General features: G+C 49.5%; 1 protein-coding gene across 6 annotated transcripts in view; it reads left to right on the forward strand.

Moving 5' to 3' along the window:
* Positions 1–16,756, forward strand: part of Zbtb7c (zinc finger and BTB domain containing 7C) — a 355,840-nt gene that overhangs the window by 252,341 nt on the left and 86,743 nt on the right. The window contains exon 1 of one of the 6 annotated variants that reach the window (XM_004855116.3): positions 6,633–8,336. The exons of the other annotated variants lie outside the window; for them this stretch is intronic. Within the exon in view, the coding sequence (XP_004855173.2) occupies positions 8,209–8,336 (128 nt within the window). The 5' untranslated portion in view covers positions 6,633–8,208. Of the gene's footprint in view, positions 1–6,632; positions 8,337–16,756 lie in introns of those variants that run through there. 6 annotated transcript variants of the gene reach the window in all.

Below are 16,756 nucleotides of genomic sequence, written 5' to 3' on the forward strand. Positions count from 1 at the left end.
ATGTCTAGGACTCTCACCTGGCCACCAAGATTATACTCAAAATCTTTTTTTTTTTTTTTTTGATACCGGGGATAGAACTTGGGATCCTTGTGCTTTTGAGTCAGGTAGAGGAACCACTGAGCTAAATCCCAGCCCGATTATACTCAAAATTTTAAGAATCAAAATGTGTTGAATCATGCCTCAAAGGACTATCTTCCAGAGCACAGGATTGGATCAGGAAGGGCTTCATCAGTGGATCCCCAGCCACTCAATAAGGAGTGAAGACAAAGACTTTAAAGGGGCACACTTAGTGTCCTAGGTGACAGTCTGGGGTTCCAGTGATGAATGTGATCCATCCAAGTCACAGCACCATAACTGTTAAAATTATTCATGCAGTTGCTAAAATGGTTAAGGAAGGAGGTCCCCACTTGTTCTTCATGTATTTGGAGTTGAGCCCCATTATAATGGGGAGGGGGAGCTGGGCTCAGCTCCAAATTCAACAAGGACAAGTAAGGATTTATGGTGGGGCAAAATTACCAAGAGGAGACATCATAAGTAGGGGATTCTTGCTTAACTGCCTTGACAGGATTCTTGTGGAAGGCAGGCCAGCAGGCCACGGTGATTAAATATCAAGGTGGGGGGCACTGTTGATAAACTTAGCAGGATTCTCATTAAAACAGGGCCAGGGGGCCAGGGATTTAGCTCAGTGGTCCTGCAGCCTGCCTCGCAAGCGCAAGGTCCCAAGTTCGATCCCTGGTACCAAAAAAATAAAAAAAGAAAGAAAGAAAGAGAAAAAAGGGGATACATTTAGGAAAGAAAGAAATCAAACCATCCTTATTTGGGCTGGGGATTTAGCTCAGTGGTTCCGGCCCCTGCCTTGCAAGCACAAGGTCCCTAATTCTATCCCCAGTACCAAAAACACAAAACAAAACAAAACAAAAAAACAGGGCCAGGGAGGCTCAAGACTGAGCTCAAAGGCAAGGCCAAGTCAAGAAGACTCAGGAGCCTGAGTAGTTTCGTCAAGAAAAAAGTCTTTGTCTAGTCCCAGGGAATATTTGTTATGCCCAAGGGGGTTTCAACAAACTAGTTGGGTAATGGGACCCTCACAGGTGTACAAGGACCCAGGAAGAACAGGCCAGCTTTCACTACATTTATCAAAGGGAATGGGGGTCAAGGCCAGAGCTAGCATGGCTAGACCTCAGCTCCCTTGAGTCCCTGAACCCCCAGGGATCCTGTCCTGTCCACAGTGAGTATTCATTTAATATCAGGAAAATTAGTGGTATGTCTAAGTCAAAAATCTTAGTTTTCTATGTATAAATGTTCAGGGTCTCGAAGTAAACCCTCCCCTACTGTGGAGCTAAATTTAGCTGACTGCTGGGAGAAGAGGGCCAGAAATGGGAGCACTGGGTGGAGAGTTGGAAGCTGGCATTCCATTGCCACAGATCTACCACTGCTTCTGGTGTGACCTTAGGCAACTCCCCTCCCTGCCCTCAATCCCATTCCCTCATTTTGTATGGGAGCTCTGTCTAATTCCTGGTCCCCTAGTCCTTTGGGATCAATTGAGGGAAGAGATAGACAAGTGTTTGACCTAAAGTGGGAGCTGGGGGATGAATGATTGAACTCCACCAGCATTCAGTGTAGATGCTCAGCTGTTTATTGTCTTTCCCCAACTAGCAGGTCAGCTCCATGCAGGTGGAGATCACAGTGATTTCTCACCACTTTATAGGAAAGCCTAAGGTAGTATGGGTGGAATAGATAGTGCATAGCTCAGAGAGAAAGGAAGGGACAGGGGAAGGAAAGAAGGAGGAAGGGAGGAATAGACCGAGACGGGGGTAGGGGGGTGGAGGAGGGAGAAAAGGGGCAACGGAGGGGGAGTCTGCCTCCTGTACCTGATGGTGTAACCCCCGTTCCTGCCACTATCCCACATAGCCAGGTTCCGACCAAGCCTCCTCCTCCCCTAGGCTGCCAGTGCGTTCCCGTGGTGACAGGCCCAGCCCCACCCTCAGCCAGGCTTAGCTAAAGCTCCTGCTTAGCTCCTGCCTTGCACCTGCCCCTCCTCTGACCTGGGTGTGATGCAGTCTTGGGAGTAGGAGGGTGAGGCCCTAGCAGCCTGGGGCCTCAGGCTGTGCACAGAGGGCTGGGACCTTGCTCGCTCTCCCTGCTTATTGTGCAGCCAGCCAGGCTCAGAGCCCTTCTCTGTGCCCCAGCCCAGCAGGGTTCTTTCCCCTGAGCCCCTCAATACCCCAGCATCCTGTGCTTACTCAGCACCTCCCCTCAGAGGCTCCTGAATCCCCAGACAAGCACTGGCTGGTCCCCAGAACACCTGAGAAGTGGGAGTCAGGCTCTGCAGGTATCTGGTCCTCCCTTTTGGGGTCACAGTTCCTCGTCAAACTCCAGCTCCCACAGGACAGGGCAGCCAAAGGCTGACCAGCCACAGGACTTTGCTTTTCTGGCTCACCACTGTATGCTTGAAGAAGTAGAGTTTGAGAGGATTTGGCAACAGCTAGGTCTGTCTCCCTTAAAGATAGTGGCAGAAATGTATGTAGCATTGGCAACTAACAGATTTGGAACTGGGTGACCATAAAAAAGCTGTTAAAGCATAGCTTAGTTCAGTTTGTGGCTACCTCTCTGTTCTTGATGCTAAATGACAATGAAATAGTATTTCAAATTTGTGTTGTTTCAAATTAGTGATCTCACCTATGCAACAAAGCATTAGAGCCACGATCACAGCGTCCACTGGGACTAATGGCAGAACCATGGGCTTCAGAGCAAAGAAGTCTTGTCCTGTCCTTCCACCGGAAGCAGGAAGGGGCTAGAAGGAAGGGACTGGCTGCCCAGCCCAAGGAAACCTCTGTTGGAAATGCCACCATCTTCCTGTTGCTCTGACTGGCTGAATTTGCTTTGACTTTTCCTCAAAATTCAATTATACATTTGTTGAGCACCTAATAAGTTCAAGGTGAATGTCAAGTGAAATCCTGTGTGAAATATAGTGTGGGCACTTCAGAGAGAGTCAGAGGGAGGGAGAAAGCAGCCTCCTCACTCTGCTGTGATGTTACAAATATTAGCTCATCTGGTGTGGTGAGATTGTAAGTGACCCTTTCTCCTTTTCTGCTGCATGAATTTTCTCTAATTTGGAAGAAATTCATATGCATTTTTAAGAGCATATGAGTCCCAATGGGGGTTTTCATTATTAATTTCAAAAGTCTCCCTTTGGAAAAAGAAAAAGTCACTCGTTTTTTAATGTGGACTTTGGTTTCCTTGTCTGCAAAAGGATACAACCCTTCCAGGGCCTACGCTCAGGGCTGAGGCTGGCAGGTTTAGATGCCCCTGAGAAAGAAGTGAGAGCACTCTGGGCACACAGTTGTCACTGTCGAAAACCCTGGGCCCTCAGACCTGGTGCACTAGTTGGCGGGGGGGTGGGGGTGGGGGGGTGTTGCTGTTGGGCTGGACATCATCATCTGAGGTAGCAACTGCTGTCTCTGAATTAGCCTCAGTTTCCACACTTGTTCTGTGGGACAGTGGCAGGATAAGGCCATGGAGCATCATTACCCCTTGTATGACAGCTGTGAGAAGGCTTCAGTCCTCTCAAGCCGGCTTAGCCAGAAAGTCAGCAGAGCCAACAAACAGAAGTTAAAGCCTTCTCTCAGCTGTACCCAGTGCACTGTGGCCAGGATTCCTTTCTTGTTTGTCATAAGCATATACAGTTTCTCAGCAGATGAGAGAAAGTTTGTGGAACATCAGTGCTGGAAAGGCTTTGGGTCATCATCTTATCCATGGTCCCCTTTACAAAAGATAAGGCTGAGGATCTGGGGAGGCACAAGACACCCTCCCCTCAAGGGCACAGGACATACCTAAGAGTGCACAGCTTGCCAATGGCAAAGCCAGGACCAGGCCTGGTCCACATGCTTCCCAGATCACGGGTTCACTCGATCAGCATCTGTATCAGCCAGGACCTGGCACATACCAGGCATGATGCAGTGCAAAAGACACACAGGGTTCCTGCCCCTAGCAGCTTCTAAGCTAGAGGGAGGGACAATCAAAGAATAAAATCAATAGAAGCATGCAGTAAAATAAAGCCCGCAAGATACAGGAGTACTTTGAGACAGAAGACAGGAAGGGAAGTCCCAATTTATCGGTGTGATCTGAAAAGCACTTTCCAAGGAATTGATGTTTCTGTCACACCTGAGGTGAAGAGTAAGCATTTCAGGCCAAAGAATCAAAGCAAGCCAAGTTCCAAAGCAAAAAGGAAAGAGAATGTGGTGTGTTTGACTGTGATGGGAGTATAGGGGTAGGAGGGAGGCAGTTTGGAGAGAGAGGGAGGGATTTTGCAATGCTTTGTGGGCCATAGTGAACAGTCTGAAGAGCATTGCAAGTAGGCTAAGACATGATCTGATGCGTGTTTTATTTTCTTTTGCATTTGCAGTGCTAGGGACAGAATCCAGAGTCTCACACTTGCTAGGCAAGTGCTCTACCACTGAGCTACACCCTAGCCCCAAATGAGTGTTTTAAGAGGATTGCTTGGGCAGGCATGTGGCACCAGGCTGAGGAACAGGAGAGGAATGGGTCAAGGAGATGGGTTAGGAGGTCTCTGCAGAAATCAAAATGAGAGGGGTCTGGGGGCATGGGCTTGGAAGTGGTGGTGGAGGTGGCAAGAAGAGGAGATGCTTGATCTGTTGTGGAAACCAACTTGCTGATGGAAGGTTTGACTAGGGGCCCTGTGGGGAGCCAGAAGGAGAGGGAGACAGCAAGGATGGCTTTGTTCAGACTTGAGTGACACTTGTTCCTAGTGCCAAGTTCTTTCTCTAGCAAGCCTTGCTTCGGTGCCTTAGCAAAGTTCAACTCCCACCTCAGCTCCTCTTGGCTAACAGTACCACCTCAGGTCTGTAAGAGGTGTTACCCTACTTGTTCAGCAGAAAAACTGAGGCACACAGTGACAAAGCCAAGCCCCTTAGGGAACCCATAATATAAATTAGACAAAGAGGCAGGGCTTGAACCCCAGGAGAGCCTTTGGGCGTCAAAGCCACGAAGACCAAGGTGTGTTGTCCAATTTTATGATGCATCATGCAGTGTGATCTTGAACAAGTTATAAGGCCTCTCTGAGCCTGTTTCTCATCAGTAAGATGGAAAAATAATGGGCTCTGCCTCATAGTGCTGATGAAAGGATTAAGTGAGGGAGTAGCCTCTCGGTAGATCTCACACACACTGTGTCCTTGTGTGCCCTGTGCAGTTTGTGCACAGAAGCAGTCTGTATGCCTACATCACAGCAAAGACCAGGCCCTGCCCAGGTCTCAGGTGAAGACAGTAGCTCATTTGCTCTGGTGTTTCTGCATGGCCTTATGATCTTCTGCCTGCAGTGGAAGCAGGAGCCTTCTGAACTCTCAGGAGCAGGGGAGAGTGGGGTTTGGGGCCAGCCATGGAAGTCAGGGTGCCTGTGAGGCCAGCTTATTTCCAAGCGCCCTGTCAGACCAGACCCAGGAAGGCAGGGGAGGGCAGGGCGGGAGCCAGGGTGGAGGCAAAGGTGGGGCTGGAGGGGGGGGCCTAGGAGCATGGTGAGAGAAGGGAGGCTAAGAGCCTCCCCCGGAAGGAATGGGGTGCAGAAGGAAATGTACAATCACAGGTTCAGAGCTGCTTCTGTGGGAAACTCTGGAGCCTCCTTGTTCCCCTGTCCACACCGCACCCCTCTCTGAGACATCTCCTTTATGTTCCTGTTCCAAGGAGGCAGCTGGCACTGAGTGAGGGGCAGTGGGGTGAGGCTCCCACTTTTTGCCCAGAGCCATTCCGAAGGGCGTGTCCCAGCAGGGCACACACACAGTGATTAAGAGGGAGGGAGGAGTGACATTCAATGTCCACTGCAGGGCCCAGCGGGTGGGCTGGACAGCAGCCAGTTCTCCCCAGGCTCTTGGCTGCAATACCACTGGCCCTAGCACCACCCACTGCTCTACCCAGACACTCCTCCAGAGCAAGGCAGGCTGGGCTGAGCACCCCCCCCCCCCGCAGGAGCCCTCCCCCACATTCCCTCTGCCCACATCCCGCCTCACTTGGCTTTGAAAAGGTGCTCCAATCCTCTCTCCCTTCCAAAGCAAGCCCTGCCCTGTACTGGAAGCTGTGACCATAACCTGACTCTACCCCACAGACCCCTGCCTGATGTCATATGCACTGGGAGGACCTTCTCAGCCAGGCCAGCTGTCTACTTGCCCCGTGACTCTACCTCCTCCTGCCTTCCTTTCCCCACCCAGCAAGCCTGCCTGATCAAAGCAGCACAAACTTCTGGGCCTGCCTGGCCTATCTCCTTCTGCAGCCCCATCCTCTTAAGCCTGCCTTACCAACTGCTTTGGGCTCCTGTCCACTCTGCAGAAGTTGCACCCCATTCCTTAGTGGATGGTGCTCTATGCACTTTGTTCCACACTTTTCAGTCCCCCTGTGCTTTACCCCACAGACAAGGCTCTGAGGGCGGCACCCCACTGCGCTCACCCCACCTGCAGGCTGTTGAGGCAAACCCTTATGGGAACAGAACAAACACTTCAGGATTGATACTGATTCCATCCAGGCTTGTGTTGGCACCTTTACCCTGCCTGGGTCAGGGAGTGGAGCGTGGTTATGCTTGATTGGATATTTTATTAGTGACTTTGTGGACAAAGGGATTTGTTTTTTCATTCTTTGTCTTAGGTGTTCCCGGAATACAGGGGTTTTGATTTTTAAAAATGCAGTCACCTAATTTTGGAGACTGTCCACCTACTCTAATGGAAAAGGACAGCCTTTCCCTTCTTCCCCTCAGCACCCAATTCCCTGACCCAGCATGCTCCCTGTTGCTCTCCCAGTGCCCCGCCCCCCTTTCTCCTGACACTGCCCTCTTAGACCTTCCTACGAAGCATAGAGTTGACAAATGCATTCCAGGCCAGTACGAAAACTCCTGCTCCCCAGCCCTGTGGGAATTTACAGCTTAAGAGAGAGTCACAGAGAGACACTTCCAGCCTTCCTGGAGCAGCTTTGCCTACCCGCTTGGGGCGGCCTCCCTGCAGGCTGTGCCTCAAGAAGGAATGAATCACTGACGGTGGAATTTCAGGCAGAGGGCACCTGTTGGAGGAGCTATATTAGTGAGAACCATCTTTATGGGGCTCTGCAAATCATGAGCCCTATCCTTGGCTCTTTGGGGCACCAGTGTAAGTTTGGCATTTATCCTTGGCTTCGGGATTAAGACAGGACCTGCCCCTGGGAGTGTGGCAGAAGTCCTGGAAGGCCAAGCATCTCATTGTCTCCTGTGATCTGAGCTCATTCTCCATGGAACACAGGATAGCTGGTCAGACAGAAGGAATCGCCTTCCCGGCTCCTTATCTTTCCTGAGAACAGCCAGCTGTTCAGGAGTTAATGGGAATTTCCCCCAGGTGACCAGACAGTGCCAGGCAAAAGAGGCCTGATAAACTGGCTGGCCAGAACCTCCCAGCTGGCAGTTTTCAAAAAAGCTGTGGTGTGTGGTTTGAAGGGAAGGCTGGGGAGAGCATGCTGGCCACACCTCTCTGTGAGTGGCTGCTGACCCACCTCAAATGTGGACAGTTGGAATCTCTGGTTGGAATTTGAGTGAGCCTGTGTGATAAGTGTGTTTGCTGGTGGGGAGAGGAGCCAGTGGATCCCCCCACCTCAAGCCTCGTGACCCATCCTGGGCCCCCTGTGTCAGCAAGGAACTGCTTACCACCTGCATTTCCTTCTTTTTTTTTTTTTTTTAATCACTTGAATGATGGCTGTGAGGTGGTTGATTGGTTAAATTACAGTCACGACCCTTTAAGGAGAAAACATATAATTCTAGTAATTTTATTGGGCTCAGGTTTCAGGCAAATGGAAACAAAATTGCCCCTAAAAATAAACGACACAGAATTGAATAAAACAACAGTAATAAAAAGCCTCCCTTTCTTTGAGTTAAGTAGCAAGGCATTTTGCGAAGTATTAGACAGAAAGAGCGAGGGGGAAAATTTGGAGAGACTCGGGAGAAAAGGGAAAAGAGAAACTCCTCCAACGTCCTTGCTTTCATTTCTGCTCTACCTTCCCCAAAGAGCTTAATTTACGTGTTCGAAAGTGAAGCAGAAAGCGCCAATGGTGAAACTGGTCCTTGTCCCGCGCTTAACAGTACAGGTGGAGGAAGGGGGCTGTCTGCCAAACACTTCTGGTTGGAGGGAGGGGTGGGACTGCTCTTTCCGAACCACTCCTGGAATGGCTTAACGCGCCCAGCGCGAATCAATGACAACCTCTCTCACCGGCTGCGGCAGGCTCCCAGAGCAGCGCTGCTGCGTAGATTCCCAGCCCGGGACCCCGGCGGCGCTCAGGACACGTCCCGGGCACCAGAGCGGCGTCCCGGGAGCGGCCAGGTGAGTCCGCGGCGGCCTCGGCCGAAATAGGGATTCTGGAGACCCTGGCCGGGCCCTGGGGAGGCTGTGGGGAGAAAGCCACTCCTGGACTCTGCGGGAATTCTCGCTCCGTGCGCGGAGACCCACTGGCCAGGGTGGCGCCTTGGGAGCCGCGGGGCAGCTCCGGCTAGCGCTCGCTGGCGGAAGCCGCAGCGTCCGCAGGACATTTGGCGCCGATGCAGCGGCTTCGTGAGCGCGGGGCGCGCATCCCCCGGCGGAGCCCAGGAGAGAACCTGGAACTCTGCAGTGACACTCGTCCCTGGTCGCTTTCCCCGCGCCCGCGTCGGCAGGCTTTATGAGCGAGGGGCAGCGTAAGGCAGTTGCGCATATACATTATTAGTTTAAATTGCGCCCCCTCCGAAGCTTGGCCCTCCCGAGTGTCAGATGGAAAACTTGGAGAAAGCAAAAGCCGTGGCAACTTGGCAGAAGTCGCAGTCCAGAGACCAGAGACGTGGGCAGAAATTAAAGGGGGATTGGCAGAAGAAGCTGGGCGCACAGGAAGCAGACTCAAGTCTCGGGCTGAACAGAGCTGGAGGGGGACCTAAGTGTGTGGAGGGACTCGCCCAGTGGGCCAGTCAAGCTGGGGCCTCGCAGCTCTGAGGCGGCCCCCTCGCGCCCCCATACCGGAGAGTGCGCGGGGCTGCGTCACCTCGTCCAGCGTCCCGACCCGGGTTCTGGGGTGCGGTGCGGGCGCCACAACCGCGGGACTGGCCTGGAAAGGACTCTGGAAAGAGCTGCTGGCCAGCTCTAGCCCCACCGCCGTGGGCAGTGTGTATGCCGAGTGCCAGCGTCCTCCCGTGGCGAGGGCTCCCTGGGCATTCGGTTCAGATCCTGCCTTGGGCTGTCCAGGGGTGGCTGTACCTGCGGTTGGATGGGCAGGGGGTGGCTGCTCTCTTTCCTTTAGCAGCTGGTACCTGGGGCTGTGCAGGAGGAACCCCCCACCTTCAGCTGCCGGTTGGTGGCAGATCATTTTCAGTCCTTCTAAATGTGGAATTTTAAAAATGTAAAGGAAATGATTGAAGCAATTAGGCAGTTTTCTCCAGATTAGATAGAAGATCTCTGCAAGTGGGAGTGGTGGGGTTTGAGCACCTCTCCTCCTTCCCTTTTCTTCCTCTCTTTCTCCGGGCTTACACAGGCCCCAGGAGGCCCTTGTGGGTGAACCCCCAGGAAAGGAAGCAGCCCCGTTCTGTTCTGTCTGTCACTATGTCCCCTTAAGGGCTGACCTTGAACTCAACTGGAACAAAAACCATTCTTCCTTAGAAAGCTGTAGTCCTCTTGGTGGTTATGGTGGGTATGAGAATGGTATTCTTGCAGTATCTCTTACAGTTTCCTAAACTCTCCCAAATGCCACTCAAGGACCATGGCAAGGGCAAACACCACTGTCCTCATCCACCTCCTTTTACAGGGGAGGATGGAACCCAGAGGGGAAAGTGTGTGCCTCAAGGTCCCAGGTAGGCAGCAGAGGAGTTCAAGGTGCTTTACACAGACAGAATTGCCAGGCCCCTGTTCCACCCAGGCCCTGTGGCCTCCAGCTTGGGTTGCAACACTTGGGAAAAATGGTAAATTTAGATCCCACCCAGGCCCCTCTGAGCCCTGCTGGGAAATGCACACAGGACTGGAGCAGGATCTATCCCACCCCCAGGAGCATCTGGCAGAGAGAGATGCCATCAGCACAGCTCCTGAGGGAGCAAGTACAGGCACCAGCATTCACTGGGAGAGTCACTTTGGGATCTGAGAAGGGACAGCCAGAGTGTTCAAGAAAGGCTTCAAAAGGAGGTGACATGGGGACAAGGACTTGAAGGAGGAAGACCTAGAGTGCAAAGGCCTGGAAGCTGGAGAGCATGAGGCTTGTCCTGCTGAGTGCTGGGAGTGTCCCCGGAGAAGGGATGGTGGGAGAAAAAGAGTGGGTGTCTGGAGACTAAATCTTATGCACCGCACATTATTTCCTCTAACCCACCAATTCCTGTCAGGTATGAATCATTAACTCTACTTTGCATATGAGGAAATTGAGGCTCAAAAGAGTTAAGTAAACTGTCCAGGTAGTGACAGAGGCAGAATTCAAAGCTACCCATTATACCCCACATCTTTTTAGAACATTACACTGCAATTGGGGAAATGGGAACCACCTTGATATACAGCACAACACAAAACAGTGTGTAAGTTCTGTACATAATATTAAGTTTTTTGAGCCTTAGTTTCTTTCCATTCGCTCACTCAGTCAGTCAATTATTCAGCATGATTGATTGCCTACTGTGTGTTTCCAGGTGTCATACTAAGTGCTGGACACTCATCTATCAGTGAGAGAAATCCGAGCCAATTTCCGACCTCTGTCAGTGGGAGTAGTAATAGAAACGTACATGCCTACCAGGACATGTGGACAGAGTGAGGCAGTGCATGGGAAGGTGCCACAGAAGCTTTGCCACAGAAGCAGTAGAATATAGTCTGGGTGAAGAGGAGGCCGGGAGAAGGCAGGAGGAAGGAGGGAGCTTGGAATGATGAGCTGTCTTCATGCTACAATCACAAAGACTCGTCCCTGCCTCAAGGGGCACTGTAGAGTACACACAGCACAATCAGCCCCTGCCCCTCAAACTGGGAAGTAGTTTGAGGCCCTGCTGTCTCAATGATCATTTTTTACCAGTTTTAGATGACAAGAGACCCATGGTGCCTCTAAGATCATGGCTCCTCTCTGGAGCAGGGCCAGCCAGGCTGAGGACTGCCCTTGTGTGTCATCCTCCTCACATCCCAGCCATGTTCCTCTGTGGCTAGAAGGGTGTGCCTCACACTCCCAAGGCTCCCCTATGGCTCCAAGCTCTAAGAGAGCTTGTCCTCGGTCACAGATTTGTTGGTAGGAAAGGCAGGACTGGGACCCAGGCCCCCTAACCACTTGTGGTTCTCAGAGTAGCTTACACTAGTCCGCCAGGGTGGTTTCACACCTAACTGAAGAGGCAACTACATCTGCTTATTCTCCACTTCCAGTGCCATTTCCTAAGACTTGATTCCTTCTCTGTTTTAGCTGACTGACATATTTGTCCTAATAAAATGGTGTCAGATGCATGTTTGAGCAGCCATAAATATTCCGGGATGTCTGGCCTGTTAACTCTCTTTCCATCTTGAATGGTGTAATTGGTATAAGATAATTACCTCTAACATTAACTGTCGCTTTTGTGAGGACCATGAACTGATAAATCTGCCTTGAAGCTCTTGTCTGGCTGGATGATGCTCTGGGAGCTTCCTTCTCCAAAAATGATACCAACTCTCACCAGGAGGATACTTTTTAATTCTTCTTTTTCTTGAAAAGAAAGAAAGAAAGAGGAAAGAGAGAGAGAGAGAGAAAGAAAGAAAGAAAGAGAAAAGAAACTCTTGGGTTTGAGGTTACAAGATTGCATTGCCTTCTATTTTGATGTCATGCTGCCAAAATAGAGGCATTTTTCTCCTAATACTGCTGATGATCAGTTTAAGGGTGGTGAGCACCCGGCTGGCGGTCCCATGTTTACAGCAATTACACAGGTGTATCATTGCACCAGGGTGTTTGTTTGCGCAGCCTGTGCCCAGCTGTGCAGCCCTACAGGTTGGGCCAGGGAGAGGGCTGTTCAGTTTATTTTCCTTTGGCTGGGAACTGCAGAGATGAATAGAGGGAGGGGAATCAGGTTGAGAGATTGTTGCCAAGAGCAATTTGGAGTCTCCTTCATATTAGTCAGAGATCGTGTTTTTCCTTTCTGAAGCTGCCTGCCTCATAGCAACTTCCAAGAAGAGCTTTCCCCCACCCCCACCCTATCTTTTGTTGTGTATGTGTGTGCTTGTTCGTTTTTGTTTTGATTTTTAACTTGCTAGACTTCTTATGACTAAGCAAAAAAAAAAAAAAAAAGAAAAGAAAGAAAGAAAAGAAAAAAGCAAAGCTTGGGGAATGGGGTGATGAAACAGGCCCTTGATAGCATACACTCTGCATGTCGTGGCTTAATAAATTTGAATGCTGATCAACCCAGAGGTACCATGATGGAGTGAGATGAGTAATTGCTTTGAAGGGAGAGTTCATCTTCAGTAGATGGCATTCAAACTTGAAGCATAATTTCACTGTCCTCTGCACGTCTCCGTCCCGTGTTTAGATAAAGAGGAATGCTTGCTGTTTTCTGTTGTTCCACTTGGAAGGCCCCTCCATTGGGCCGTGCTTCGATGGGGATCTGCCAGAGGGGCCCCGTTCTATCCCACCTTGCCTGCACGCCTACCTCCTCCACAAAGGAGTTCAGCTGATGAGAAAAACCCCCCAAGGGATAAGAGCTGTTCCCTGGGGGAAGTGTGGTGCCTATGAGAGCACGGAACAGGAAAGCTTGCCAGGCCACTGCCTGCCTGTCCTAGGGCAGAAACCTGGGGTGGGTTATAATCCGTTAGTCAATAAGAGAGTCCATCCACTGAACAAATTGAGTGGAGCAACTTCAAGATTCCAGACTTGAGAAATTGCTTAATAGGATGGTACATGATCTCTGTCAGCTTTTTCAAATTAGTTACAAACCAGATGCAGATGTACATGTGACCCTCCTGAATGATATCATATAACTAGACTTGGCCTTCGGGAAAATCTGTGTTGCCTACACACGTGTGTGCACATATACACGCAGGCGCTTGTTTTTTTTTTTTCGGCTGTGTATTTTGGCTGACAATTTCATTCACTTATTCCTGGAGATAACAGATTGGCCCATTGGTCTTTGTAGAGCTACCGGAAATAGGCTACTGGAGAGGTGACAAAGGTCCCAACTTCTGTTGATACTTACCCTCCTTAAACCCTAGAGAAGCCTAGTCTGCTGCCTTTGTACACAGAAATGAAATAACAGGAACTTTCCTAAGGATTGTTTTATTTTTGTTTTTTAATAACAGTTTTATTGAAATATTACTCACATACCATGCAATTCACTCCTTGAAAGTGTACAGTTCAATGGCTTTTAGTGTATTTGCAGAATCATGCAACTGTCACCACAGTAAGTTTTAGAGCATTTTCATTGCACCAAAAAGAAACCATGTATCCACTAGCAGATACTGCCCATTTCACCCCTATCCCCAGTCCTAGGTCAGCAGTAATCAACTTTCTGACTCTATGGACTTGCTTATTCTGGATGTTTCATGCAAACAGAATGATATAATATGTGGCCTTTAGAGACAGACTTCTTTGAATTAGCATGCTTTCATAGTGTGCATCAGCATTGCATTTTTTACTGCTAAATAGTATTCTTTGTATAGATATACTACATTTTGTTTATCCATTCACCCCTTGGTGGATATTTGGATTGTGTCCACATTTGCCCCTTGTAAACAATGCTGCTTTGAATATTTGTGTGCAAGTTTTTGTGTGGACATAGGTTTCTTTACTTTGGGGTATATAGCTAGGGATGGAATTGCTGGATCAGAAGACAATTCTGTTTAACTTTTAGGAACATTACCAGACTGTTTTTCACAGTGGCTGTACCATTGTACTCCTACCAGCAGGGCATGAGGGCTCCAGTTTCTCCATATCTTTGACACTGTTCCATAATATGTCTTTTTGATTGTGCCTTATTTTCTAAGAGTTTATATGCTTAAGGAAATGGTACCAGGGAGCATTTTGGTGTCAGCTCAGTCACATTTACCATGGCTATTGTGAGATCCACATGAACCTTTGGAGCATCCCAAGTACTTGGGTGTTTCCTCTGAGCTCTGAACTGAGTTTTCCCTCTTAAGTTTCTCCAGGAGAATTTCTTTGTGTGGCTGGGTGCTCTGTTTTACACAGGTATTTCAGACCTGCAATGAAATAATTGTATCTCATTTTCATGGGTGTGCTGGGGTGACACTTTGAACAGCTAACTTGGAGCCAAGTGGTGGTGGGTACCACATCTAGTTAGAAAATCACCAGAGATGACAAGAATTTACCCTTTTTTCTGAACATGCTGAAGTTCTGATCACTAGGTGTTCTGATCCAAACCTCAGCAGCAGAATGGAATTCCAATAGCTTCTAGGGGCTGAGAATAGAATTTGACCTATGCAACCCAACGGACGTCTGAACTGGACTCTGCTATGAATGGACTCTTCACCTTCAAAGTAGTACTTGCTCCAGCAGTTCCTAAACCTAACTACATGCTATAATCATCTGTGAAGTTTTTTAAAAGATGACAGGTGCCAGAGCCCTGCGTAGGAAGGACTGAAGGAGAACCTAAAGGGCAGTGGCCAGGTGCTTGGAGGTGATTGCGATGAAGTCTAAGAACATAAGGTAACCTCTCAGTGCCTCGGTTTCCTTCCCTGAAGTGAAGAGTAGCATTAGACCAATATTCTCCAAGGATCTTATAAAATTGATTCAAGCAGAACAGTTCTGGGTGGGTCTGGCTTTACACAGAATTTAAATTGTAAAAGAAGACTTCTGCTGCTGAAAACAATTCACAGAGCCCTTGAATAGATGGCTTCTGAATTTAGCTTTGACAGTTCTGAGTGTCGCAGCCTCAGAGGACAATTGTCCCAACTTCTTGGAGGAAGATTTAGTAGGAGTCAGGTAAATGTTGCTATGTTGGAAAGAGAGGACCAGATCGTCTGCCTCTGCTGACTTTGCTGGCTTTATGCACAACTGTGATGTAGAGAATTTGACTTTGAGCCACTACTCCCCCAACCCTGTCATCCCTACTCATTTCTCTTGCAGCTCCCAGAGCTTTCCCTGCCTTTTCTCTAGCAGTTCAGAGTATCATTCATTCATTCATTCAACCAATATTTTCAAACACCTCTGATAACAAATTAACTAAAATTCTATTTCTGTCCTCAAATAATGGACCAGCACATTTTAAGAGGAGAAGCAACCTGAGGCTGATCCCCAGAGGTGCAATTTGAGGGCTCCTTGATTTGGATGAAGGAGGACCTTGGAGAGGCCTAAATCCATGAGCCTAGGTAAGGTGCCTCCTCCAGCTCCGTCTTTGAGCTCCACTCCATGAACTTCCCCAAGGGGCCTCAGTCCTCAGCAGGCTGCTGGGAAAGTGCTTCTGTCATCCCTGGCCTCAGCCAAAGATACACCCTCCTCCTCAACTCCTACTTGCTAGGGAGGAGGGGAAGGGAGACTGGGTTATTAGGAGATCTGAGCTCCAGCTCCAGCCTTTGGCTCCCGCCCCATAACCCTGACTGGACAATTCACAGGACAGCTGTGTTCTGAGGACTGAAATAATCAGTGTTTATTAAAGCTGTTGGAGGGAGGGCCAGCTGGGGAGGAGGGAAGGAAGGGTCCCATTTCTGCCTCCCAACAAGAGCGAGGCCAGGTGAGGAAACTTGAGGCCAGCCTGGATGCCAGCAGCCCTCTCCCGCCCTTCCTGGCCCTACACACACTGATGACATTAGAGCCACTGCTTTGGGGGTATTTCAAGAGGTTTTCCTTTTTCTTTTTTTAATAAATGAAGGAAGAGCCTTGAAAGTTCATTTGAATAGGGATTAATATCTCTGCAGGCTAGACCTGCAGAGAAGGAGAAATTCTAGAAGGGTGGAAGTTGCAATAAAAGGAAATGGACTTGATCTGCCTCCAAGTGATCAAGGGGCCTCCCAGTTGGCAGCTTTGAAAGGAACATGTTTAGGGCAGTTTTCTGGGCATTGCTGTACATTCCTTTGGACTTTCTGTGCATGTGGATGTCTGTGTGTGTCTGTCCTCAGTAGATAACTAATTTCTGCAGTTCTAACCAAGTGAGGGGGGCACTGGAAACTTATGAACCACCCTGAATGTCTTTGGCCCTTATTTTTTCATTGTTCCCCTTTGGCATTTTTGTGGAGGGCAGTGATACAGGTATTTACAGTAAACTTTTTTTCCTGCATGTTTTTCCCCTGCTCACTCCCTTGAACCCCACTGGAACCTGCCTACCTGGCACCATTCTGTGTTCCAGGGTCACCTCATGTAAGCCCTTGTCATCCCTCCCAAACTCTAACTTCACCCCTCATTCTGATGATCCACCTTGGTTTTAGAAAAAAGCCAACTCTTTATACCAGTTCTCATGCAGGATAAAAGGCAAGAGCTACTGCCTCACCCACTCACGGTAGGTCTGAGTTTGAAAGAGTAGGGTTGCTGGTGTGAGATCCAGATAATGGAACTTGGGCAGGAAGATGTGGAAGCTGCTTGTGAGGCCCATGCATGGGATCCCCCACAGGTGGCTGAGTTGAGGGAGGGGGACACTGGGAGAGGAGAGTCAGTTGATGTGCATGGTGGGGACACAAGGGCAGCTGAAAGACCAGAGGCTGGTGCTTAGGCAGCCAGAATGACCCCCTTCCTGTAGGTATGGGCTTCCTCAAGGTAATATCGGGTGTGGTCCTAGGCAGGTTGGAGGACAAATGGAGTTTAGTGACTACTCCAGATGACTCAGGCCTTGGGGAGGGGCCCTTGGTGGGGCTGGGCGGCCTCT

The sequence above is a fragment of the Heterocephalus glaber genome, unplaced genomic scaffold (genome assembly GCF_053883595.1).
Source record: "Heterocephalus glaber isolate CG9 unplaced genomic scaffold, H.glaber_assembly_v1.0 deba00000331, whole genome shotgun sequence".
NCBI classification, from domain to species: domain Eukaryota; kingdom Metazoa; phylum Chordata; class Mammalia; order Rodentia; family Bathyergidae; genus Heterocephalus; species Heterocephalus glaber.